General features: G+C 41.3%; 2 protein-coding genes and 1 long non-coding RNA gene across 4 annotated transcripts in view; 2 read left to right on the forward strand and 1 right to left on the reverse strand.

The window, feature by feature from the left end:
* Positions 1-27762, forward strand: part of LOC311096474 (uncharacterized protein) — a 78480-nt gene that overhangs the window by 30965 nt on the left and 19753 nt on the right. The gene's annotated exons all lie outside the window — the stretch shown is intronic.
* On the reverse strand, positions 2152-5892 carry LOC311095780. Its single transcript, XR_014608908.1, has 3 exons — positions 3021-5892; positions 2799-2890; positions 2152-2706 (listed from the first exon to the last, which is right to left on the reverse strand). It is a non-coding gene; the product is annotated as an uncharacterized lncRNA (long non-coding RNA).
* On the forward strand, positions 16051-26921 carry LOC311095892 (uncharacterized protein). Its single transcript, XM_084134742.1, has 3 exons — positions 16051-17475; positions 18002-18076; positions 18167-26921. Exon 3 carries the CDS (start codon positions 19539-19541, stop codon positions 25173-25175), a length of 5637 nt encoding a protein of 1878 aa, XP_083990868.1. The 5' UTR covers positions 16051-17475; positions 18002-18076; positions 18167-19538; the 3' UTR covers positions 25176-26921.

Raw genomic sequence — 27762 nt, forward strand, 5'->3', positions numbered from 1 at the left:
TCTCACCCGACAACCGCGATAATCTCCTTAGGGCCGCTAATGCAGGCTCAGCTCAGGTGCCGGTCGCGTGCAGCGCTGCAGCCACATAAACAGAGTTTGCCCTTCCCCTACTGACTTTCACTTTCGGTGCCCGAATGGAATTGAATGAGGCTTTGCGATTTTTTTTTATTATCTATGCCTACGTGAAATTCTGCATCCATTGTACTTTTTATTTATTTATTTTTTTCCCCCTTGGAAGGGCAACGTGAGTCGAGAAGGGCATATGGGCAGTTGCCCGGGCAACCTGAGCAACCCCCCTGTGCACGTCCCTGCTTTTTAGCTGGCGATAGTTAATGCATTACCAATAAATATTCAACCAAATCATAGATTTATGTAGAAAATAGCTACTTTTAACACGTTTTTACCTTATTGTCGAAGGACATTAATTAGTGGTCATGATACTGGAATTTCTAACTTCAATATGACACCTTGAAATATGTCAGTATTCAGTAGGCCTAGCCTATCATTTTTAATACCATCGGGTAAACTACCACATACTAAATATTTTAATATCTACATTTTTGTCCATCCATTTTGTCAAGGCAATCATTATTTTCAAGCATCGAAAAGCACAACACTCATTGTAACAGTAATCTATTTGAATGGAAAATTTTAATTCAAGTCTTCTGAAGAGACACCTCCACTTTATATGGTGAGATTTTAATTTAGGCTTTTGTTTACATATTTAAACATTGATCAATAACCCTTACAGTAATCTTACTTAAATATTTACTCAGTGTATTTGTCTTTACAATAGGGTAACGTTAACTGTTGCAATAGCTCACACACAGCACAAGGAAGCTTGATTTCAAGCTGAATTTAATTTGTAAAAAAGACTAGATTTTTCATAACTTTTGACAACGTTTAATTCAAGAGCATGGAGAGATTGGAGCTGGACGTCATTTGAGTCTGCAGTGAGAACCACTTGGAGAGATTCGCGATTGCACATGATATGACACAGTCCGAGAGCGCACACTCAATATCCGAGTCCAGTTCATTCGTATATTTGAGAGCTCGCGTCCAGTTTTCTGCGATTACATGAATGTGCCCTCGTGTTATAATATTGCACTCGTGACATTTGCCATTAAAATATGCCATAGAAACTTGCCGGTATTAATAAAATTATGCGTAATAGGCCTACCTGCAATCCCGCGCTGAGAGGAGGCGGGTGTGTCAAACTCGCTGTCGTTGAGATGAGAGAATGAGAACGCGCAGCTGGTATCGTATCGGTGTATAGGCCAAAATGAGTATTAACAGATATTTCAGTATTGATATGTATCAAAATATAGATATTTTGACAATACTACTATGTAGATTGTTGTTTCTCCAAACTTTCAGTCCAGCCATTAATCACTCTGAGCTCCTCGCCTCCTACACTTATGATCAGCTCTTCAAAACCTGCGACTGCGGCGGCTTTAATTCAGTCCAAATATCAGGGGTTTTATTGGTCCGTTTACGATCGAATATTTTTATTGGCCAATTCAAATTGTACTCAGTAACGAAATGTGATTTTACAAGGAGCGAAGTAGATTACTTAGTTTAATATGTAGCCTACTTGAGTACAAGTAAAATTACAGATTTAAAAATATACTCAAAAAAGTACAAGTACCCAAAAAAACGACTTAATTACAGTAACGTGAGTAGTTGTAATTCGTTACTTCCACCTCTGCTTTCATCAACATTTCAATGCTGATCCAACACACTTTAAACATTGAAATTTTGATGTCAACCAAAATGATGGTTTGGATCAAAACTCAATATTGAATCAATGTTACCATGCTGTCTGGGTAAGGTCTGCAATACAATATTATACGAACGACAGGTGCACTAACACTTCATAACATCAGTAACTCGACAGCCTTACCTAGAATGGTTTTCCACAGCGTTTGTAATGTCTGTACAAAGGAGATGTTGCTGTACAGCTGCTCGATCTCACCTTTGGAAAAAACTGTTGATTTTATACTCGAAAAATGTAAGCAATCACTCCTTAAAAATTAAAATGACCTCAGAATGAATTGCATTGCTAGGCCACCCCAAAACTTACACAAAATAATAATGATAAATGCTGACCCATACTTAATTATATTACTTTTTTTTTCTTTCTTTTTTTTTACTGAAAATGATATAATTTAATAAAACAAGCAAAATGTAATTTGTTTTGTCATATGACATAGCTATGCATGAATACACACTAGATAAATGCAGGGAACACATCTCAATTTTCAGTTAAGCAATGAATTAATGCATGAATTAATTAAGTCATTATATTTTATTTACTGACAACAATAAGAAACATGAATAAATTAGTAAAATAACAAATAAAAGTAACCATCACAATAAACAAATGCATATACAAGTCAACAAACACATGAAACAAAGCTTTATTCAAACTACAATCATGTATGTACAGGCGCTAAACCCCACATCCTACTGCCATCTCAGCACAGCAGTTCCCATTCTGCAGCTTTATTCTGATGAAGCAGCTGACCACCAGAGATGAGCCGTGCCTTCGTGCCTGAGGTTGTTGCGTGCTGCGCTGTACTTCACAATCTGAGGCAATAAGGGAAGGAGGAGTGATGGAGGGTCTCATCCATGGCACCATTTCCAGGATTCAGCTCTGGACTCCCCATCTTCAGTGCTCACAACAGTCTGCAGACATTTCAGATCCTACAAAAATGCACAAACATTATACAAAAGTAGTCATTTTAACAGCACAATGTCATTTGATTTCTGTATTAGAAGTAACAAAATGATCTTACTTTATATTTAAGTAAGATCCATAAAATACCATTTTTTCCCCCCACAAATGCCTTTCATCTTTCCTTGCAGGCCCTGCTCCACCACAAAAGCTCTGCAGAAAATGCACAAAAATCAAGAATCAGAAAAGTGGTAATAACTCGGTTTGAAATGACAAAAAATTTAAATAAACTACAACTTAAGATTTAAATAGATTTTGCTATTCATTTCTGTAGTATACTCACTCAAAGCCTTCATGAGCCACTTTCCACCGGATAAACACACATCTGTTCATCTGTCCCTGTAACATCCAGACAAGATTCATGTTACTTCTGTGATTTATGTACTCACTACATTTACATGTTGAGGTTGTTGCTGATGTGTTAACTCACTTTTTATCCAACATAAATGTTCCTCAATTTATCAACAGTACTAATGGACAAATAAAATATATAACTTATGATTAGTTACATTATACAGATTTGTTTATTTACCTTACAGCACATTTGTCTAATGTAAGCAGTGTTGACAACAGTGAATTCTACATAATAGCACACATACATCACTCAATCAGATGTCTATTTCATGTTGTGATGTGCTCATCTGCAATAGTTATAGAATATTTTCCTGTCAGATGTAAATAGATATTTAAAGTAAGCGTCTTTAAGATGTATATGGTTTAATCCACTTTGGAGATGTACGTGTGTTTACTGGAGCTCCCCTGACAGCTATATGTAATAAAACGTGTTTTACAGCAAAATCACAACTATACTATATAATACTATCTAATACTGTCTAACGTCTTTACACCTTCAACAGTTCAACAGTTTATTCTACAAGTAGTTCAACACGATTTTAACACAAGGAACCGTGTTTACTCACATTTGAAAGCACCCGCGTTGCTGATCTCCGCGATGTTCGATTATGACGTATCCTCTCGCGAGGCCTCCTGGGATAGAAAAGTATCTATCGGTTGAGCACTCGAAAATCTGGGCGGAAGCAGTAGATCATCCGGGAACTTCTCGCCTACTCTTTTGTGAATACTAATGTTTCGAACATACTACTCCTTTCATGTACTGTTTTCTCATATAGTAGGTAAGTAGGCATATTCGAACGCACTCTGGGCCCTACCTTGCACCCAGCGCAATTGACTTTGTACACCGACGCATGTATCATTCCTATTTTGCACCCGCGCACAGCGGACTTTTCCCTCCACAGACGCACGTCGGTAAACTAGGAAATACACTTGTGCTGCCCGGGGCGGTTCAGCACAAAGAGGAGGCGTGTTCTGGCGCAAACGTTCCCTGGTGCTATTTTGCAGGTTTAGAAAACAATTCTGCCACTGACCAGGAAAAACCTAGTCTAAAGTCAGTGGCGCGTTGCGCATGATATTCTTATGCTATTTTAAGGGCGCATGCTTGGCCATAATCAATGTAGCGTGTGCATCGCGCATACACTTTGATTCTCTCATCTACACAGAAGCAGCAGTTTTCATTTTTGCAAATCATACATTATTACATTAGATAGATAGATAGATAGATAGATAGACAGTTTATTATAAAAGCATAAATCTAGCTTACACATTTACCCAAATTATCATACGCCTGTTTAACCGAAGTTAATTTGGGTGGGTTTCTCCATCCCCAATGTCATTTCTCTGTGTTTTACGGCCCTGATGAGAACGTCGGTCTCCTCGGCTGTGAACCGCTGCTGGCGTGTGCCTGGCAAATCCGCCGTTATAATCATAATAGCAATCCGCCATAGAACAAGCGTGCCTGCTCTTAAAGGGAATGTGAGATGACGCTCTGATTGGTTTATTTCACGTTACACCCAAACCACACCTATGAATAATGAAGCTATTTCAGACCAACCCATTTTAGATTTGCGTCGGGCGCAAGAGTAATTTATCCTGCCGGTATAATAGCAACAGCGCCCAAGACCCGCCCACAAAGTTATTTGCGTTTCGCGCTTGATACTTGCGTTTCAGATCGTTAAAATAGGGCCTTATAAGTATACGCATGTCCGAATCTAGCGAGAATTAGTATGTCACCCAGGTAATTCTCACCTACTCTTTTATGAATACTAAGGATTCGTACATACTTTTTTGCTCGCCTACTACTTTTCCCCTACTATATAGTAGGGAAGTATGCGGTTTCAAATGCAACCGATGTTTCGAACATACTACTCCTTTCACGTACTGTTTTGTCCTACTATATAGTTGGTAAGTAGGCGTATTCGAACGCACTAGCATACACACGTTCGAATCTCGTGAGAATTAGTCCGTCAACCAGGTAATTCTCGCCTACTCTTTTATGAATACTAAGGATTCATACATACTTTTTCACCCGCCTACTGCTTTTCCCCTACTATAGTACTATGGTAGGGAAGTATGCGGTTTCGAACGCAGCCAATCTCTGGAAACACCCACGGTGTGTCCCAATTCACATACCGTAAAACTTCAAATAATAGCCGAGTCCCAAATAGACGCCTGTCTCTTTTACACGCCTGGTGTGGCTACAGGTTTGGATAAATAAAGGCCGGTCTCAAATAGAGGCCCGGTCTGTTTTTTAGTTTCGGGTTGTATTTAATCTTCTAAAACCCGTCAGATCATCTGTTTAAGCCAGTTCTATGGAGCAGATTGCGCACGCAAGAGAGCCCAGCGCATCTGGGCGGGAGCTGTTAGAGCAAGCAAGGCAGGCAGAGTTAGCGGAGGCCAGAGAGGGAGAAGTGGAGGAGAGCGACGAGGAGGAGGAATTCGCCAATGAACTTGTAGTTGAGGATCGCGGTGATGATGATAGTGATGAATAGGGTCATTTTGTATCACATGATTGCAGTTGTTTTACAGAGTAGCCTTCATTCTTTCTTGTTGATGTGTTTCTGGCAACTAGTTCATAGGCTCGATGGATATTACCGGTAACTTGTATTGTTCAGCCCATGGCTGTCACACCGTATGAGAAGAGCAGCGCCGCGTCGCGTCTATGACAACTCGAGGTATCGCACACCGGACGCTGTCAGTTTTAGCCAGCAATATAGCTATGTTTAAGGAAATTATGGAATTAAGATCATGTCTGCACTATGTTATGATTGTACTGTACAATTAAATACAATCGTTGCTTAGTCTGCAGTCTGAATTCACTTTACCTCAGAGCGTCCGTTAACTGAATGAATCGAGAATAGCCTATCACCTGAAAATCTGATAACATCAGCAATTTTCATTCAAGCAGCTGATTTCTGTAAATGAATGTAAAACTGAATGTATATTGCAGCACAGAGTGAAGTCAGTATATACATTAACGACGATTTGAGACAATGTACACTCATAGTGTCAGAGATCAATCAAGCTCGTTTCAATCCACCATTCAAAGATCACTCTCTCCAGAATATTAATCGCACACACCTGTTCATAATCAATTACCTCATCAGTCAACGCATAAAACCTTCACTGTGATTTCAGTCTTTGTCAAGTCTCCAACAGGAACAGATCATATGCTGTTGTCTCTGTTTCCGCTGATGCATCAAGTCTGCAAGAAGTAATGTATACATACCTGAAACACTAACCTCTATATTTTGTTGTGCCGTCTTCAGAATTCCTGTCCGATCCCATGCTGTCTGAGATCCTATGTTCCTTCGTGTGTCCAGTGTTTCATCCGAACCTGCTTACTGCCAACCGCATCTGAAAGAGAAGAGACTAAGGTTACTGAACTGAGATTACTTGACATCAACTTATCTGAAGTGAAAGTGCTTACCTGCTTTCTGCCCCACTTCGACTCATCTTCACGGAATCTGCACTTAAATTGAATGAATACTCACCTTGCACTCTGGTCATCTATAAATAAAGCTTTGTTTGTTTCACTTACCTCCGATCTCCTGGTTTATATCCTGACAGAAGACTTGACCTACAAAAAGAAGAAACAGCGCGATGGAATCTGTCATTGGTGTTGATAATCCTGCACAACCCATAGCCGCCGCTGTAAATCCCAGTCAGCCAGCACCCGGTACTTCCGCAAACTCCGCTTCCTCTCTGGTTTGCTTCGCAAATCCCACTTCCCGTCCAGCGCCGTTCTCCGGCCGGGCGGAGGATTGCAACGGGTTCCTATTACAGTGTTCACTCGCTCTGGAACAACAAGTCCAGTTGTATCCTACTGAAAAATCGAAGGTTGCTTTTATTATTCAACAGTTATCAGGAGCTGCTTTAAGATGGGCTGAAACGTTGTGGCTGCAGGAATCTACTGTTACTTCTTCGGTACAGGAATTTGTAAACCATTTCAAGGAAGTTTTCGGGCGTCCAGTGGAAGATTCATCCGTCAGTGATAAACTTTTACAATTACATCAAGGCAAAAAGTCAGTCTCTGATTATTCACTGGAATTTCGCACTCTGGCCGCTGCAAGTGGGTGGAATGAAAAGGCTCTCATCTCCGTCTACCGACGTGGCTTAAATCCTGCTCTTCGCCTCCAACTAGCGATTTATGATGATAATCTGGGACTTGAGAAATTCATACAACAAGCCCTTCGTGTACATCAAAGATCTCAAGGCTGCTATCGTGAAGTTCAACAACCCACTTTTATACCTCCTCCGTATTCCACTAAATGTTCCTCCGACTCAACTGTAGAGAAGATTCAGGTGGATACCTATCGACTGTCTCAAGCTGAACGTTCTCGATGTAGAGAGTTAAAATTATGCCTGTACTGTGGAATGGGAGGACATTTTCTTCGTTCATGCCCTAGACGACCTCCTAGAATGCTTGTGAGTTCTGTTCTTACGTCCATCTCTGTATCAGCTCCGCTAACGATACCAGTGATTCTGAAATCTATGAATTTCCATGTCTCTGCTACAGCCATTGTGGATTCCGGGTCGGCAGGAGATTTCATCTCCGGACAGCTCTGTCAGAAGCTCCAGCTCCAGAAATCCACCACCGCCAAACCATACTCCATCCACGCAGTAACTGGTGAAATCATCAATAAGGGGTACGTCACATCTCAGATTAAACCTATCCTACTCTGTATTGAAGACACGCATCATGAACTGTTTGAACCTTTTGTACTTGAGAATAGCCAGACTGATGTTATCCTTGGCCATCCATGGCTTATACGACATCAACCTAACATCGACTGGAAGTCTGGTAAGGTTTTGAAATGGGGTTGCATGTGCTCTTCCACGGATGGTGAACTCTCAGTCTCGTCCATCGTTAACTTACCCGACACCATCCCAGTGAATTCAACTTCCATTGAAAGTCCCATAGAAAACCAGTCGGTGTCCATTCCCTCTTGCTACTCACAATATTCCGACGTATTCAACCCTGTCGAGGCTGCCAAGTTACCACCTCATCGACCCTGGGATTGTGCCATCAATCTGATTCCCGGAGAATCCATTCCCAAGGGTCGAATCTACTCTGTCTATCCCTGAACAAGAAGCCATGCAACAATATGTTGAAGAGGCTTTGAAACAGGGTTATATACGGTCCTCCACTTCACCTGCTGCTGCCAGTTTTTTCTTTGTCCCTAAGAAGGATGGTGGTCTACGTCCATGTATAGACTATAGAGCCTTAAACAAGATAACCGTGAAATTCAGTTATCCGCTCCCATTGGTCCCCTCTTCTCTTGAGCAACTTCGAGAAGCTAAGATATTCACCAAGCTGGATTTGAGAAGTGCATATAATCTCATCAGAATCCGAGAGGGCGACGAGTGGAAGACCGCATTCATCACACCAGCAGGGCATTATGAGTACCTCGTTATGCCATATGGCCTTGTAAACGCCCCTTCAGTCTTCCAAAGTTTTATGGATGAAGTGTTCCGAGACTACCTGAATCAATTTGTAATAATCTACATCGACGATATCCTAATCTTCTCCAGAAACCCAGTGGAACATCAGCGACATGTCTCTCAAGTACTCCAACGGCTACGCAAATTCTCCTTGTTCCTGAAAGCAGAGAAGTGTTCTTTTCATCAAACCTCAGTTGAGTTCCTCGGTTATCACCTCAGTGAAAAAGGAGTAGAGATGGATGATCGTAAAACCAAGGCCATTACCTCCTGGACCACTCCGCAGTCTGTTAAGGAATTGCAACGATTTCTTGGATTTGCAAATTTCTATCGAAGATTTATTCATCAATACAGCATGCTAACAGCTCCTCTGACCTCTCTCCTCAAGGGAAAACCAAAGACACTACTCTGGACCTCTGAGGCAGAACATGCTTTTCAATCTCTTAAGACAGCATTCACCACAGCTCCATTACTCCAACATCCAAATCCTGAAGAAATGTTCATTGTGGAAGTTGATGCTTCTACTACGGGAGTGGGAGCTGTCCTATCACAATATTAGGTTGCTTCATCCAAGCCTATGCCTTGCGCATTCTTCTCACGCAAGTTATCTCCTGCAGAGGTAAACTACGACATTGGCAATCGAGAACTCCTGGCGGTTAAGCTTGCTCTAGAAGAGTGGAGACATTGGTTAGAAGGAGCCAAACATCCATTTATGGTTCTCACAGACCATAAAAACCTTCAGTACCTGAAAGAAGCAAAAAGACTTAATCCACGCCAAGCCAGATGGGCACTCTTCTTTACCCGCTTCCACTTCCAGATTTCCTATCGCCCTGGTTCGAAGAACGTCCGAGCGGATGCCTTGTCTCGTCTCCATGCCCCTGAAATTTCCCACGAGGAACCTGAGAATATCCTACCTGAAAAGATGTTTGTCAATCCCATTCAGTGGGATTTAAATGAACAACTATTTGAATTGTCCCAACACCAACCCAGTCCTCCAGAGTGTCCAGTCGGGAAGATTTACGTACCTGAAGAGTTTTGTACCTCCCTAATCTCCTCAGCACATTCATCAGTTGGCACTGGTCATCATGGAATAAACAAGACCTGTTTCACTCTCCAGACTCGCTACTGGTGGCCCAGCATGTTGCAAGATATTAAGACCTTTATCCAGGGATGCATTCTTTGTGCCATGAACAAAAATCCTCGTCACTTACCAACTGGGAAACTCATGCCTTTACCTGTGCCGCAACGACCCTGGTCGCACATTGGAGTCGACTTTGTAACAGACCTTCCTCCCTCAGACGAGAATACGTGTATCCTGGTAGCCATTGATCGCTTTTCTAAAGCTTGCAAATTAATTCCCCTGAAAACCTTACCTACAGCATTTGTAACTGCAGAATTACTTATGGGGCATGTCTTCCGAAACTTCGGCATCCCGGAGGATATTGTGTCAGACAGGGGACCGCAGTTTATCTCCAAGGTGTGGAGAACATTCTTTGCTTTAATGAATGTAACAGTGAGTTTAACTTCAGGCTATCACCCAAAATCAAACGGTCAGGCAGAACGGAAAATTCAAAATGTCAGTCGTTTCTTCCGTACCTTCTGCCATTCTAATCAACATCTCTGCAGCCGATATCTCGTGTGGGCAGAATACGCTCAAAACTCTCTTCGACAAACCTCCACAAATCTAACGCCGTTCCAATGTGTATTAGGTTACCAACCACCATTGTTCCCATGGTCCGGTGAGCCATCAGAAGTCCCTGCAGTCAACACCTGGTTCCAAGAAAGTGAGAGGGTATGGAACCAAGCTCATCATCATCTCCAACAAGCCCTGAACCGTCAACAACGCTTTGCAGACGTTCATCGTCGTAATGCTTCTGAATATCAGCCTGGACAACTGGTTTGGCTTTCGACCAGAGACATTCGTTTAAGACTACCTTGTCGCAAACTGAGTCCAAGATACATTGGTCCATTTCCCATAGTAAGACAAATTAACCCAGTTACTTACCAGCTCCGTCTACCAGCCCAGTATCGCATCCACCCCTCATTTCATGTCTCTCTTCTGAAGTCCCATCATCCACCTGTTCCTGTTCCTCTACAGATCTAGTTCATGAGGACAATACCCCAGTACCTCCCATTGAAGCCGAACCCATCTATACTGTAAGGGAGATCTTGGACTCCCGACGTCGAGGCGGTCAACTCGAATACCTGGTAGACTGGGAGGATTATGGACCAGAGGAGAGGTGTTGGATACCTCGTAGAGACATCCTCGACCCCATTCTACTCCCTGAATTCCATGTACAACATCCTGAAAGACCTGCTCCGAGACCTCGAGGTAGACCCCCACGACGTCAGGGTCCTAGGTCCGCTGGCGCGGACTCTGGAGGGGGGGGTAATGTCAGAGATCAATCATGCTCGTTTCAATCCACCATTCAAAGATCACTCTCTCCAGAATATTAATCGCACACACCTGTTCATAATCAATTACCTCATCAGTCAACGCATAAAACCTTCACTGTGATTTCAGTCTTTGTCAAGTCTCCAACAGGAACAGATCATATGCTGTTGTCTCTGTTTCCGCTGATGCATCAAGTCTGCAAGAAGTAATGTATACATACCTGAAACACTAACCTCTATATCTTGTTGTGCCGTCTTCAGAATTCCTGTCCGATCCCATGCTGTCTGAGATCCTATGTTCCTTCGTGTGTCCAGTGTTTCATCCGAACCTGCTTACTGCCAACCGCATCTGAAAGAGAAGAGACTAAGGTTACTGAACTGAGATTACTAGACATCAACTTATCTGAAGTGAAAGTGCTTACCTGCTTTCTGCCCCACTTCAACTCATCTTCACGGATTCGGATTAGCTCCGCCCTCAGTGGGTTGCGTCATTACTAGCGCGGGTTAGAGAAGTTTTTTTTTTTTTTTATTGCTCAAAAAAAACCATACAAAATACCAAACAAAGCTCAAGATACAAATCTTATTAGATTACAAAGAAGTCCAAATAGCAGCACAAAATATAAATAAACCATAAACCTAAAGAAACGTAAAGAACAAAAAGAAAATAAATAAAAAGAAAATGTTACACAAGGGGATTATCATCAAAAAATACCTTAAGAAGATTATACAATTTAAGGGCTTTTTTGTTATATACAAGTCTTAAAGACTTGAAGAAGATCATTAAATCTTTATGGAAAAGTAAGAAAGTGGGAGGGTTCTTAAATAATCTGCATTTCTGTATGAAGTAATTGGCCAACAGCACAATATTGTTCACCAAAAATTCATGATCATAATTCAAAGAAAAAGACAAATATTTTATAGTTTTAAAGTTAAAGTCAGGCATTACATATTTCAAGCTTAACCAAGTATAAAGGTCATCCCAGAATTTCTTTGAAAATTTGCATAAATAAAATAAATGTTCCAACGACTCTATGTCTGCTTCACAAAAAGTGCACTCATTACAATCCATATTAAATCTGTGTCGGAGGAAATCATTACAAGGATAAATATCATTAATAATTTTAAACTGAACCTCTTTTACCTTTGGAAAAAGTGGAAAAGTGAGAAATCTTGTTCTAATTTTCCCCACTTTGTCTTTCGGAAAATCAAATATAAGAGGTCTCTTTTTAACTTTACAAGGAAAAGTTTCCATATTTACCAATGTTCTTAAAACTTTAATCTTACAGCCCTCCTCTGTAAAATTAAGACCAGAAATGCTTAGACTTTTCAATCTTGGAATCACAGGTGAATAACACAATGCACCTTTAACCATCTGAACCAAACCACCAGGAACAGCTTTTAATAAAGCCACATATAATTTCTGAGTGCAAATAATGTTATATTTTTCACAAAATTGTCATAACTAAGGAAATTTCCTTCTCCATCCATAATGTGTACAATGGACCAGATACCTTTATCCATCCAGTCCTGAAAGAACACTGATTTCCTATTAATAAGGATACACTTATTATTCCACAAAGAACAACTATGTGGAGAAAAATTGTGTTTGTATATCAGTTTCCAATACAATAATACCTGACTATGAAAAGACGACAATATACACTTTAGTTTTGATGGCTCAAAATCACACCTCAAAAGAAAATCAATGCCCCCAAAAGAATCAAAGATTTTTGAAGAAAAACTAGACCAAACAGAATGTTTATTCCTAAGGAAGGCTTGGAGCCATCTCAATTTAAGAGTGCCATTCATAACATCGAAATCAATAATATTCAAGCCTCCCTCACTGATTGGCTTCACTACATCTGATTTTCTTATGTAATGGTATTTGTTTTTCCAAAGAAATTTATACTGAATTTGATTAATATCCTTAATCCACCTGTCAGAGATACCTAAAGAATATGCAAGATAAATCAGCCTAGAAAGTACCTCAGTTTTCTGTAATAAAATTCTGCCAAAAATGGAAATATCCCTTTGTAACCACACATTTAAAATATTTTGACTTTTTGTTATATTGTCAGCCAAATTCATTTTTTCTCTAGTTTTAGCGTCTTTAGTAATAACAATACCTAAATATTTTACCTCATTTTTTAATGGAATATTAAATAATTGAGATTCAGTCCGATTATGCACTGCCATCAACTTTAATTTCAAACCAGAAGCTTTGGAAAAATGTGACACTAAATTGATGGCAGCTGGGATCTGCTCTGCATCCCTAAGAAACAGAGTAGTATCGTCTGCTAGTTGACTTATTAATAGCTGACTGCCCAAAACATTCAACGGCTTAATATCTTTACTACTTTTCACATAAATTGCCAAAAGTTCAGCTATTAAAATAAACAAATACGGACTTGTCGGGTCTCCTTGTCTAATACCTCTGTTTATGTTAAAACGCTTAGAAGTCCTACCTGGAAGCGATACTGAACTATTAATGTCTTTATACAACATCTCTATCAATTTAACAAATTTGTAACCAAATCCAAAAAACTTCAGTGCATGTAAAATGAATGTATGTTCTACAGTATCGAATGCCTTATAGAAATCAAGAAACAAAATAAACCCATCATCCTTAATCAAATGTGCATAATCAATTAAATCCAAAATAAGTCTAATATTGTTGTGTATTAACCTTCCTTTAATAAAGCCAGATTGTGTTTCACTTATAACTTGACTCAACCTCAATTTTAGTCTGTTTGCAATAGCAGATGTAAGAATTTTATAATCAACATTTAATAGGGTAATCGGTCTCAGATTATCAATAACTCTTTTGTCTTTACCTGACTTTTGGATGAGAATGATCAACCCCTGCTTCATAGTTGGGAGTAAGGAGTTAGAATCAAAACATTCCTTTAAAGCTTTAAACAACAAATCTTTTAAATCTTCCCAGAAAAATTTGTAAAAATTTGTAGTCAGACCATCCTGACCAGGAGATTTACCTAAAGGCATTTTTTTAATAGCAAAATCGATTTCCTCCAATCTCAGGTCTACATCACAGCTTTCTTTAAATTCAATATCAATCTGCGGAATAAAATCTTTTATCTTTTCTAGAAATTCTTGACCATTTTTGACAGAATATGAGGGAGAATAAATATCACTATAAAATGAGTAAACTTCCTCGGATATTAATTTGGGGTCTGTGATTACCTTCTCATTAACAATCAAACTATTCACAGCATTGCTTTTCTGTCCTCTTTTCTAACTGACAAAAATATGCTGTATTCTTCTCTCCTTCCTCCAACCATTTTGCACGAGACCGTACAAAAGCTCCTTGTGCTTTCATTAAATACAAATTATCTAATTTAGCTTGAAGAGAGAGTAATTTATCAAGATCTTCTTGAGTCATTTCCTGTGTATTACAACAGGTGTTAATTTCTTGAATTAAACTTAACTCTCTTTGCTTCTGTTCTCTGTTTTTTTGTTTGCCAAATCTAATTGAAACTTCCCTTGTTTTGAATTTAAAATACTCCCATTTATTCCCATTAGAAGTTAAGGTGAGGTCATCTTGAATCTCAATAATCAACTTTCTTATTTGAGTGCAGTAATCTTTATCCTTTAAAAGTTCTGCATTAAACTTCCAGTAGTCTTTTCTAAAGGTATGTTTTGTTGTTGGTGTCAAAATTAATGAAATAAGGCAATGATCTGTCAATGGTGTGGCAGAAATGGAAACTTTAGTGGCAAACTCAGAATGTTCCTCAGTAATAAGCCAAAAATCTATCCATGACTTAGAGGATCCATTCGGTTTGACCCATGAAAACTGAGACTCATTAGGATGCTTTAACCTCCAGATGTCATTAAGGGAATTTGACTGGCTAAACTCCTGAATAATGTTATTAAAATGGTGACTTGTATAACTAGAAGGAGATCTGTCCAGCCAATCATCTGGTGCTAGATTAAAATCACCTCCAATCAGTACAAAATTTGTTTGAAATTTCGATTTAAGCTGTGTAACAACATCTGTAATTTTAGAAAATAAAATTTTGTTTTGCCCACACTGTAAAAACTAAAGGAGCCTCAGATATCCTGTCGGATACTCAAGGAACTTCAAAATGTAATTTAAGTGCCTCAAAGCTCTTTCTCCTATAGTAGGGTTACTGGAGGAGCATTGACAATCTTTGAGGTTCTTGCTGGAACTTATGGGATCCTTTAAGCACTTTGTATTTAGTTCAGATGTTCTGGAGTCACCTTTTCATTTCCATGAGACCTCAAAGTGCTTTGGGGGAAAATAGAAGAACTTGAATGCAATAAAAGGGTCATTGGAAGATCTTTTAATATTTAAGTGGTTCCTGGAAGATCTCTTATAAAGCCAGCATCTGGAGGAACCCAATGGTTCAGTGAGGCCAGAATAAGATTATTATTATCCTATTATTATTATTATAGGCTACTTAAGTTTGATTCAGTATACATACCCAGGTGAAAAAGACGTACTAGTAAATGTATTAAAAATGTACTTGAGTGTGTTTTTAGTAGGCCTACAATACAAATATACTTTAATGCATTTTTAATACATTTAACAGTAGCCTACGTCTTTTTCACCTGGGTATCTTACATTTATTTAGTAGCCTATAGGCCTATTTTATTGATTAATTTAAACCTTAAACAACAACACTAAATAATAATAATATTAATAATATGAAGAAAAAGAACCAGGAGGAGAAAAGTTTTATTCTGTCACGAAACTGCTGCTATTCCTCTGCTGTCGTCGCTTCAGTGCTGCTCGCGCGCAACAAAGCTCAGCTGATCGTCATCATCGTTTTTGAAAGTAACGGCTCCTCTCATCAAAGCCCGCCGCAGCTTCCACAGTTTGTTCGACTCTCCATTACAAGGTTTGTAAACTCTCCAAATAAATATAAATACAGAGTCTACTCACTATATATCATTTCAAACACACACATATATAAACTAAATTTATTATACATTACTACGTTTTTACAGTGTTTACCACTCGTTTATTGCACAGTATCTGGTATGAAGGTTTTAGCCGCGATGCTAACTACGTTGATCTAATGAACAAATGGAAATTATTGACTTATTGTCTTAGATTGATTTAGTCATTCAATTGACCCTTCGCTAAGCCACGCCCAAAAACCGGCACAGGCCAATCGTGGCTTAGCAACCGTAACTAGGCGCGGGAGGTCTGGCAAGCTTTCGAGCGAGAGGGAAACATGCCGCGTTGTGCGTATGGATTGTGCAAATCTGATACCCGGTATCCTAAAATTTTGGACGGGGTGGTGGATTTTGTTCCCTTCCCGAAACCTAAAACCCAAGGGGAGAAATACCGGGCGTCATCTTCATTTATATAGCGCTTTTAACAATGTAGATTGTTCCAAAGCAGCTTTACATTGATAATAGGAAATTAAAAGTAAAGTGTTTTGGCTTTATAGCAGCTCTAGAATAAAGTTATTGTCCAGCTCGTGGATCAAGCAGTGTGATTAAAGGCAAGACGGAGGCTCACTGACATAATTTAACGGTACTTAAAAATATATTTCAGCATTTTGTTAATTGACGGCCAAACTAGTAACGTTACCCCAATCCGATCGCGACTCTCCGGGTGTTAACTTAGTTCTAGTAAAAGTAAAAGGTAAAAGGAGGGAACATCAGGGGGCTTGCCGGAGATCTCCAAGGAAAAGGTTGGTATGCAAACTTAATAAGTTCATAACAGTAGTCACTATGTGACCCATGACGTGTGAGCAGTAACGTTAGCCTGGCGCAATACAAATATAAGCGGGAGAATGTTATCATTGCAAAGTGGTCAGGCTAATGTCTTGTGTTTATTCCACGATACATATGGATAAGCTGTTTGATTTATAAATATTAGTATATTTTCACATTTCACTTACCCTGCTGTGCATGCACAAAGCTGTTCCTCAATTTGTGTGTTTCCCATTTGAATGGTCAGCGTATGAGGCGGCTGCTGCTTGCGCTGAGACCTAACGTTATAGACTTTAGCTTCAATTTTGATGAAATTATTCTCTAATCGTTTGCATATTATGTCGTGGATATAGCCCTCGAATGCATACTGCAGTCTTGTTCTCTCAAATTTTCACCTGTCCGCTAAAAATGACTAATTATCTCCTTAGGAATGTCTGAAACCAGTGCATACATACTGTAATAGACGTGCCAGGCGCAAAAGCTTGACAGGCGTAGCAACAGTACCTAAGGAGGGCGGGGCTTAGCGAAGGGTCAATTCAACATATTCTGTACAACTGTGTCTTCAAATTGCTGATGTAGCCTAACTAATTTAGCTGATTCCTGCTGTCGTCATTAGCGTTTGTTATGAATAACAAAAGCAGGTTAATATAGTTTGGTCTGTTTTTGTTTAGCCTAACTTTACTTACTACAGGTGCCCTCATTCTCTCAAATACCATTTTAAAGCCATTTACTGGTCAATAAATATTATGTTGTGAATAATCAGCTTTGTTCTTTTGTTTCCCCAGAACGACCAGTACATTTCTAAAATAATCTGAACATTTCAGTGGCAACATTGAATTACAGTAAGTTACCTGCACCACATGCAAGTACTTTATTACTATGAACTTTCTCTGTGTGAAATTGTATTGTTTGACTGTGTACTTGTGTTTTTTAATCAGTTATTCTCTGAAAATCTTCCCTCATGCTCTCAAATCTCATTCATGTTACTAATAATATAATATCAATGTTAAAAATAATATCACAGGTTTGGCGCCAATAATGCTATGCATTTTTTCTTATATCTATTATCATTTGCATTTGAATATACAACATTTTAACTCTGAATTATAACTTCAAGTTTAGTCTTTTTCGACAAAAAAGAAAGAAAAAAGCTATTACATGGCTTCAGAAGACTTATAACACAACCCATAACACATGAGTTGTGGACTCATTGATTATTTTTAGGATCTTTTCTGGGACATTTTTGGAGCTTAACCATTTTTACATAAATTGTTGCATTGAATTGAACTAGACAAGTGTACATAAGAATGGTTTCATGAATGATTTACACAATGATTTACAATTTTGTTCTGCTTGTGTTTCATGCAGTGAAATTGAACGGTGACTGGGGTTGCATTATGCCTGAGATCTGCTTTTGGGTTCCACAGACAGAAAGTCAAACAGGTTTGGAAGATCACAAGGCTGAGGAAATTATTTAAATTTCACAACTATCACTTTAATAACCTTACTAACAGTAAATTTTGTACTTTGCAGGGATCTCGGTAAGCTGAAATACAAGTTTGAACAAGAATAAAAATCCTCCTGTAGACCTGAAAATCACTGAAGTGCCTGGACCATCCACCAGAAAAGAGGAAAAACAAACGGAAAACGAATCTGCTGTACCTTTTCACTTTTCTAACTCTAAGTACCTCACATGTCCCTTGTGAAGATTTTATTATTGATTGCATTTTATGTTGCAGTGTGTAAAGGTGCGTCACATTTGTGAATTTTGTGAAATTACACAGGCAAAAAGGTCCATTGACCATTGTCAGCAGTGTAGCAACGTTGTTGGAAAGGCGGAGCTTAGCGGACCTGTCAATCATCGTCCTGAGGTAAAATGAAGCTAAAGAGAGACTCGCACGGGACCGGGAGAAATAACCTTTATTTTGTGTGCTAAAGTGTGCGTCTATGACTGATTGTGAGTATCCGTTTTGATCAGCAGACAATCATTATTAATCATATATGTATTTTTATTTTGAGGCAATTTGGTATTTGTCCGCTGTTATAGAGGTAGTCAGAGTGAACAGTGTGAGAACTAAATCAGCGCATTCACGAGCTGTGTTTACAATATAATATCACAATTGATGATATCGTCAGCCTGTTCCGTATCTTTTTATTCATGTTACTATAATACTATACTTAATTATTTGTTAGTTCATTTGGGGAGTTCTGTATAGTGCGCTGTGTGATATTCATTGTCAGTTTATGGACACTTTCGGTTTCAACGTGCTGATTATGTTTACTTAAACAATAACAGCGCCAAATTACGTTATATTGGTCAACGGAAAGTTGTGTATATTATAACATTGTATAATGTAATGCAATGTGATGTATAGTGTGATTTATTTTGATATAACAGTTAAGTCATGTTATGCTGATTATTTCTTTATGTTTTATTGTAGAACCACACATACATGCCTCACACAGACAAACGAATCCTCAGTGTTCAATAAACCCCTTTGATCGAATCAGACTGTCCTGATCCATTCCTGTGTTCTGATCGACACACCAAGAGGAAGGCTAGAGACCTTGGAACCACCCCAGAGCACAATCCTAATTTAACTATTTAACAAAATTGGTCCTTCGAGCCGGAGATTGGCCATTGCTCTTGGATAAAGTGGATCTATCAGCTCTAATATGCAACCAGAAGGGATAAATGCAGATGGTGGCAGACCTCAACGCCATGTTCGCCCTCCCGCCTATCTCGAGGACTATGATCTCACAGCTGCACGACGTAGACCGATCAGTCAGCCAATGATGCCTTATGCTGCAGAGGAGCTACAGATCAGTGATTCATTAGATGCTGCCAGGATTTCTCCTTCCCTCTCGGACAGAGCCTCTAGTCCCGTGAGTCAGTATTCCTGGAATGTGGTGGACGAGTGGTCAGTTTTCACCATTTCATCGGCCTTGGGAAGAGACTGAGGTCCAGTCATCTCCACAAACTGTCTTTAACACAGCACGTAGGCCTTCGCAACCCATCTTGCGCTCTGAGTCTCTTCCAACACCACTTTCCCACTCATCTACTAACCGGCAGCCAATGCGGTTGGCCAGCACAGTTGCTGCACCAGTAAACTCAGATTCATCTGCCTTTAGAGGGAATTACAGCTCAGTTCCGACCTCAAAGCAGACAGTACACTATAGAGATCGTTCGGTTCTGTCTAATCACCAAGAGAAGAATGCTGAGGAGCCATTAAGGGAACATGTGATGGTAGATTTCCTGGGTAAGATGCTTAGTGAGCTTCAGGTAATGAGAGATCATATACAAACTGGATTGCCTGCCAAAAAAGAAGTCACACAGTCAGTTAGGCCCTCTAATTATTATGACTTCACTCCTGCCAGCTATCCAGATGAATCGGTCTCACCGACTCCTCGCAGATTACCTCCACCACTTAATGAGTACAGTACCTACCACCATGATCCAAGTTGGTATCCAGAGCAGAGGTTTGAGCCTGTTAGGGCTGCCTACCTGCCTCAACCTAATGAAAGTTACAAGCCAAGGAGACCTAGGTGTCAGACACCTATGCCCAGAGCTTCCACCTTGCATCCAGATGAGAGAGAGAAGACCTACCGTGGGCCTACACCAACCATTCCAGACTTCATTACGGGAGATCCTAGTGAGTTCACCAGACTAAAGCTTGCTCTGGAAAACCTTTTACCTCCTGATGCTACTAAGCTCTTCCGCTATCAGATCTTGATGGATCATTTGAGATTAGATGAAGCCCGCCTGGTAGCAGACTCCTATTTGAACTCACCGTTCCCGTATAGTGATACCATGGCAGCTCTGACTGAGAGGTTCGGACAACCTTACAAGCTAGCCCTCAGAAGGATAGCTAAAGTGATGGACGCTCCTGATATACGGCGAGGTGATACAGCAGCCTTTGACAAGTTCGCCTTGCAAATCAGATCCCTTGTCGGTATGCTGGAGACTTTAGGCCATGAAGGTCAGGCGGAATTGAGGTGTGGTTCGCATGTGGAGAGGCTGCTAAGCAAATTACCTCCTGAAATGAGGTCGGAGTTCAGAAGACACATGTTTCGTCGTCCTGGTGCGGTGTACAACCTCTTAGACTTCTCTGAATGGTTACAGTATGAAGCGTGGTGTCAGAGCAGTGAGAGTCAAACTTCGGATCACCGACAGAGGGTAGAGCAGAAGATGGACCGGGGGAGAGCGACAAACCCTGCCGGACGTTCAGTTACTGTACTTCATGGATCTGATGATAGCCCTGCCAAATTACCTATCGGACCAGCTCTGGTTCCAATAACCAGGTCAGGGATCACCAAAGCACAGCCCAAATCCTTCTGTCCGTATTGTGACAAAAATGACCATTACCTCAGTCAGTGTGATACCTTCAAGTCCTTCAACAAACAGCAGATCAAAGATTGGATCCAGACAAATCACCGTTGTTGGCGCTGTGGGCGTGCACATCCAGCGGCTAAATGTACTCTCAAAAAGCCATGTAGTATTTGCAAAGGCAGACATCTGCAAATCCTTCATGAAGTGAATTCCAAACCAGTGACTGAAGGATCTTGTCTGGTTAATTCAGCGACTGAGACCCTGTATCTGGATAAACCTACAGGATGCAGGAAAGTTCTCCTCAAGGTTGTTAGAGTTCTACTCCGTCACAACGACAAGACTCTGGATACTTATGCCGTTCTGGATGATGGTTCGGAGAGAACGATTCTTCTATCCCCTGCAGCCACCAAACTCGGAATCCATGGTCCCATGGAGAGCTTAGCACTGCGTACTATCCGCCAGGATGTTCAAACTGTCAATGGTGCCGTAGTCTCCTTCCAGATTTCTCCAGTGACTCAGCCACAGAAAGTATTTCGAATCTCAGCTGCCTTCACTGCCGAGTGCCTTGGTCTAGCGGACCATTCTTACCCTCTGAGTGTCCTGGAGAAGTATCAGCATCTGAAGAACCTTCCACTGCAGTCTTTCGATGGAGTACGCCCACTATTACTGATTGGAGCTGATAATACGCACCTCATTACTCCCATATCACCTGTTCGTCTGGGCCCCTCTGATGGACCTGCAGCTGTTCAGACAAGGCTCGGATGGACCTTGCAGGGACCTGCAAGATTCCTCAAGGATCAGCTGTCACCACAACAGTGCTTCTTCTTATCCCTCACCCCTGCTGAATTAGAGTTGAAGAAGGATGTTGAAAGGCTGTGGCAGATTGATGTCTTACCTTACCGCTGTGAGAAGCAGGCCACCCGATCCAAAGAGGACCAAGAGGCTATCAGTCTCTTGGAGAGTAAGACGACTCGGGTTGAAGTTAACGGCATCCTCCGCTATGCGACGCCTTTATTGCGCAGGAAGGACTTCCCCTTCTTCTGTGCTCCTAAGGAAGCAGTGATGCCTAGTCTCAGAGGCATGGAGCGTCGGCTCGTACGGTCACCAGAGAAGGCGGAGGTGTATAAGTCCGAGATAAAGAAGCTGGAGTTGACTGGTGCTGCCATCAAACTGCAGAATGAGGGAGAGGAAGCCACAGGAGAGAAGTGGTATATCCCACACCATATGGTCACTCACAATGGTAAGAACCGCCTAGTGTTCAACTGTTCTTTCGAGTATGAGGGGCTAAACCTTAATACCTCCTTACTACCGGGTCCAGTTTTGAGCCCTTCTCTTCTGGGTGTTCTCCTGCGGTTCAGGGAATATAGTGTGGCCATAAGTGGGGATATACGCGGGATGTTTCATCAGGTCCTGCTACTGCCTGAGGACAGACCGCTCCTACGTTTTTTGTGGCGTGACCTGCGTAAGGATGACCCTCCAGATACCTATGAGTGGCAAGTACTTCCTTTCGGGACTACGTGTAGCCCTTGCTGTGCATCCTTCGCTCTGCAGCGACACGTGGCACTGCACAGTATGCCTGACGAGGATGTAAGATTCTCTGTAGACAGATGCTTCTATGTGGACAATTGTCTACAAAGTTTGAGTTCTGTTCAAGAAGCACGACTGTTGGTGGATAAGTTACGTGCACTCTTATCTTCTGGTGGTTTTGACATCCGGCAGTGGGCCAGTAATGCAGCGGAAGTTGTCAGTCATCTACCTCCAGAAGCCAGGTCCCCTAAGCTGGAGTTGTGGCTTTCTCAAGACAAAGCCGACCCACGAGAGTCAACCTTGGGCCTGAGCTGGCACTGCGAGCTGGACCAGCTTGGGTTTAAACACCGACCTGTCCCATACAATACCTTGACAATGCGGAGCATCTACCGGGTGCTGGCGAGTCAGTACGACCCCCTTGGCGTCATCCTTCCCTATACTACCAGAGCCAAGGTGATTGTGCAGCAGCTTTGGCTAAATCACCGGGACTGGGATGATCCACAGCTCCCAAGTGAGCTCAGGCAAGCATGGACAGACTGGGAAGCGGAGCTTAAATTTTTATCGCAGGTAACAGTCCCTAGGTGCTATAACCCCTCCTATATGGATACCTCAGATGTACGCCGGGAGATTCACGTTTTCAGTGATGCCTCTGAGAAGGCATATGGGGCTGTTGCTTATCTGCGTTCGGAAGGTTGCCAGGGGGAACTCCACCTTGCTTTCCTTCTAGCTCGGTCTAAAGTGGCCCCACGAAAGCGGCAGTCAATACAGAGGCTTGAGCTCTGCGCCGCCTTGGTAGGTGCCCAGTTGGCAAAGTTGCTCACAACTGAGCTCACTCTGAAGTGGGACAAGGTCACCTATTGGACTGACTCCACTATTGTCCTCCACTGGCTTCTTTCTGAGTCCTGCCGGTACAAAGTCTTTGTGGGCACCCGGGTGGCGGAGATTCAGGAGTTGACCGACCGGACAGAGTGGCGATACATAAATTCCGAAGGGAACCCTGCTGATGACCTGACTCGGGGCAAGAGACTGCAAGACTTTATCGGCCCCAACAGATGGCTTCAAGGTCCGAAGTTCTTACTGCAAACTCAGGAGGAGTGGCCCTCTCACCCCACCTCACACTTTCCAAACTCTGAAGATGCAGCTGAACTTAAAGGAGGAATCTTCTGTGGGATCACTAACACTGGGCCGTTAACTTTAAATGAAAGAAAATACAACCACTGGAAAGATTTGGTGGAAGCAGTTGCACAGGAGCTGCATGGGGCGGCTGCCCAGGATAAATCTCCTCCAGCAAGTACCTACAGGGAGGCAGAGACTGTTGCCTTGAGAAAGATACAGATAGATAGTTTCCCTGAGGATTTTCAGCTGCTGAAATCCAACAAGCCAGTTCGATCCAATAGTCGATTACTATGTCTTTCTCCGGAATTTGACTCCGAAAACCAACTTATCAGAGTCGGAGGACGACTGAGGAGAGTGGAAGCCCTTGACCCAGCTACCGTGCACCCTATCGTACTCGACTCTCATCATCCTAACACTCAGCTACTGATTAAGGATTATGACACTCGACTCCACCACCCAGGACCTGAGCGAGTGTTTGCTGAGCTCCGCAGGAGAGTGTGGATTCTGAGGGGCAGGGAGGCAATTAGGAAGCACCAAAGGGCATGTCTCGACTGTTGCAAATGGAGGTCAAAGCCAGCAACACAGCAGATGGCTGATCTCCCTCCGCCAAGACTCAGATTGTTTAAGCCGGCATTTTATTCAGCCGGAATGGACTGTTTTGGGCCATTGGTGGTGAAATTGGGACGCCGGACAGAGAAAAGGTGGGGTCTCCTATTCAAGTGTCTCACCACCCGTGCTGTCCACATAGAAGTGTTGGCCTCAATGAACAGCGATGCCTTCCTGATGGCACTGAGAAGGTTCATTGGTCGACGTGGCCAGCCTGCAGAACTGTATTCCGACCAGGGTACCAACTTCCGAGGTGGAGAGACAGAACTCCGGGAATCTTTCAGCCAACTCCGTCCAGACTTACAACAGCTGTTAGCCAAACAAAGGATCAGTTTCCACTTCAATCCTCCGGCCTCTCCGCACTTTGGAGGTGTATGGGAGAGGGAGATCCGGTCTGTAAAGGCTGCTCTTCGTGCAACCCTAGGTTCAGAAACGGTGTCCGAAGAAGTGCTTCAGACAGTTTTGATCGAGATCGAAGCCATCCTAAATTCTAAGCCTTTAGGGTATGTTTCGGCAGATCTGGCGGATCTGGACGCAGTTACTCCAAATTGCCTGCTGATGGGGCGGCCAGATGGTTCCTTACCCCAAGTGGTGTATCCGGAGTCTGAACTTCTCACGAAGCGGAGATGGAGACACTCCCAGGTATTAGCTGACAGATTCTGGACTGCATTTATAAGGCACTATCTACCGGCAATGCAGACGAGAGGAAAGTGGCAAAGATCATCACCTGACATCGAGCCTGGCACTGTAGCCATGTTAGTTGACCCCCAGCTACCTCGGTCCCTATGGCAAATAGGAAGAATTCTGAAAGTCTTCCCAGGAGCCGATGGCCGTGTCAGAACGGTGGAGATACAGATAAAAGGCAGAACGTATACTCGGCCTATAGCTCGTCTGATGGTGCTTCCTGAAATCCCTGAAGGGGATGAGAATCCTGGAAGTCAAAGCAACCAACATAGAACCTGAATTAATTTCCAACGGAGCAAATTTCCAAATAAATTTGGGGGCGGCAATGTTGGAAAGGCGGAGCTTAGCGGACCTGTCAATCATCGTCCTGAGGTAAAATGAAGCTAAAGAGAGACTCGCACGGGACCGGGAGAAATAACCTTTATTTTGTGTGCTAAAGTGTGCGTCTATGACTGATTGTGAGTATCCGTTTTGATCAGCAGACAATCATTATTAATCATATATGTATTTTTATTTTGAGGCAATTTGGTATTTGTCCGCTGTTATAGAGGTAGTCAGAGTGAACAGTGTGAGAACTAAATCAGCGCATTCACGAGCTGTGTTTACAATATAATATCACAATTGATGATATCGTCAGCCTGTTCCGTATCTTTTTATTCATGTTACTATAATACTATACTTAATTATTTGTTAGTTCATTTGGGGAGTTCTGTATAGTGCGCTGTGTGATATTCATTGTCAGTTTATGGACACTTTCGGTTTCAACGTGCTGATTATGTTTACTTAAACAATAACAGCGCCAAATTACGTTATATTGGTCAACGGAAAGTTGTGTATATTATAACATTGTATAATGTAATGCAATGTGATGTATAGTGTGATTTATTTTGATATAACAGTTAAGTCATGTTATGCTGATTATTTCTTTATGTTTTATTGTAGAACCACACATACATGCCTCACACAGACAAACGAATCCTCAGTGTTCAATAAACCCCTTTGATCGAATCAGACTGTCCTGATCCATTCCTGTGTTCTGATCGACACACCAAGAGGAAGGCTAGAGACCTTGGAACCACCCCAGAGCACAATCCTAATTTAACTATTTAACAAACATAATGTATGAAGCACAGCTCACACAGGAGTCACTTTCAAGCAGCTTTCTGTTGGTCAAATCTAGCGAATTCCAGTGACCACCTTGGTCCCATAGTTACATTTTTGACCACACACGAAATTGCTGATCGTGTGGATTCTTATTGAAATGACTGGAATTCACCAGTGAACATTCACAGAACAACAGATAATTTTACTGCACCTTAATACTGTTTCCGGGTCGAAGCTTCTACTTCTACTTCCTCTATCTTGTTTCATGAGAATACTCAACAACCATTTATGAACACTGTTGATTCAAGTCACACATTCAAGCTTTTCAAAAGCCATAGTGTACATTACAGTCTCCAGTCTAACGGCATGCCAGACTTAAACATTTTATGATTCAAAATAGCTGAATAACTAACCATCAGAGATTTCGGTGTAACCCTTTTCTCAACTAATTTAATTTAAAATTTCCCTAATCAAGAAAACCCTGGATTCCCGGCAGTTGAATGTTGAATTGGCCGGAGTTTTTTTCTCTTCTCAAATTAATAATAAGCGCACGGTGCCTCCACCAGGGAATAATAAAGCAAAAATGAATTTACTTATAATTTACTTCCCCAGAATTTTAAATTCCTGTTAATTTTTCCCCAATTAATTGAAATAATAAATCAATACAGAAATTCCAAATAAGGGAAAAAGAATAACAATGATTTATTATTTAAACACTAATATGAAACACTTTTTGTTGAAAAAATAAATAAAATTAAAATAAAATGACAACTGGTGTTTCAAAGCGTAAAATAAGAAATGGAAAAAATCTGTTTTGTTCAGTTGTATAAAAGTTTTTCACTCCTTACACCATTAGGTACTCAATAGCCTCAATCTCTCTGAGTATTCTAAATTATCACCCTCAAAAAACAAAAAAAACAATACACTCTCCCTTCTTATTTTAAGTGAAAAAAATAAATTAAATAAAATACACCGGATAATTATTGAAAACTCACAATTACTCCTTTGAATCGATTTACACACTTCACAGAATTAACACAAAAATTAACTCAGTAACAACACAATAGATTAGTTTCGTCAGTCTCTTATGGAAAAAAAACACACACTCTTTTGGCTAGCCGTTGGGGCCCAATCGTTGGTGCACTTTCAAGGGAAATGAATTCAAGTAAAACTCAGTACATCCAGAGAATTTGTCGAAACGATTTCACTTACATTCCATCCAGGGAAATGACGAAGCAGTGAAAAGTGATCACTTACAGCACAAGCCGCGAACAGAACACTCACGCAGTCACGCAGCCTCAGAGCGGGGTGAAAGTCCAGTCCAACCGCAACGACAAAGCAGCTCGCGATGAATCTCGTCCCCCAGACACTATTACGAGTCGTCTGAAAGTGCTTCTTGTGACACCGATGATTCAGTTACCGTCCTTGATGCGAATTTCTCCGTCACAATATCTCACAGTTAATGCACCAAGCAGATGACGCAACCCAACGGCAGAATGGGTTGAAATTATACTACAGTAAAATAAAAATAACACTTGAAACAAACACAATCGAGAAGATGAAAGTCCTATCTGTCACTTTGGGCCTGTACTATAAGTAATGAAGTCTCCAAGAATGACGCTCACTTTCAGTAACACGAGGACATGTGCTGCAGTCTCTTCGCCATGTTGTCTCTATAACGTAACTTTACGCAACTTGCGTCCGTAAACTTTTAAACAATCTCAATGCTGATTGGTCAACATTAATACACTTCAGTTCAACA

Source organism: Abramis brama (assembly GCF_963993115.1).
Source record: "Abramis brama genome assembly, chromosome: 14".
In the NCBI taxonomy this organism is placed as follows: Eukaryota; Metazoa; Chordata; class Actinopteri; order Cypriniformes; family Leuciscidae; genus Abramis; species Abramis brama.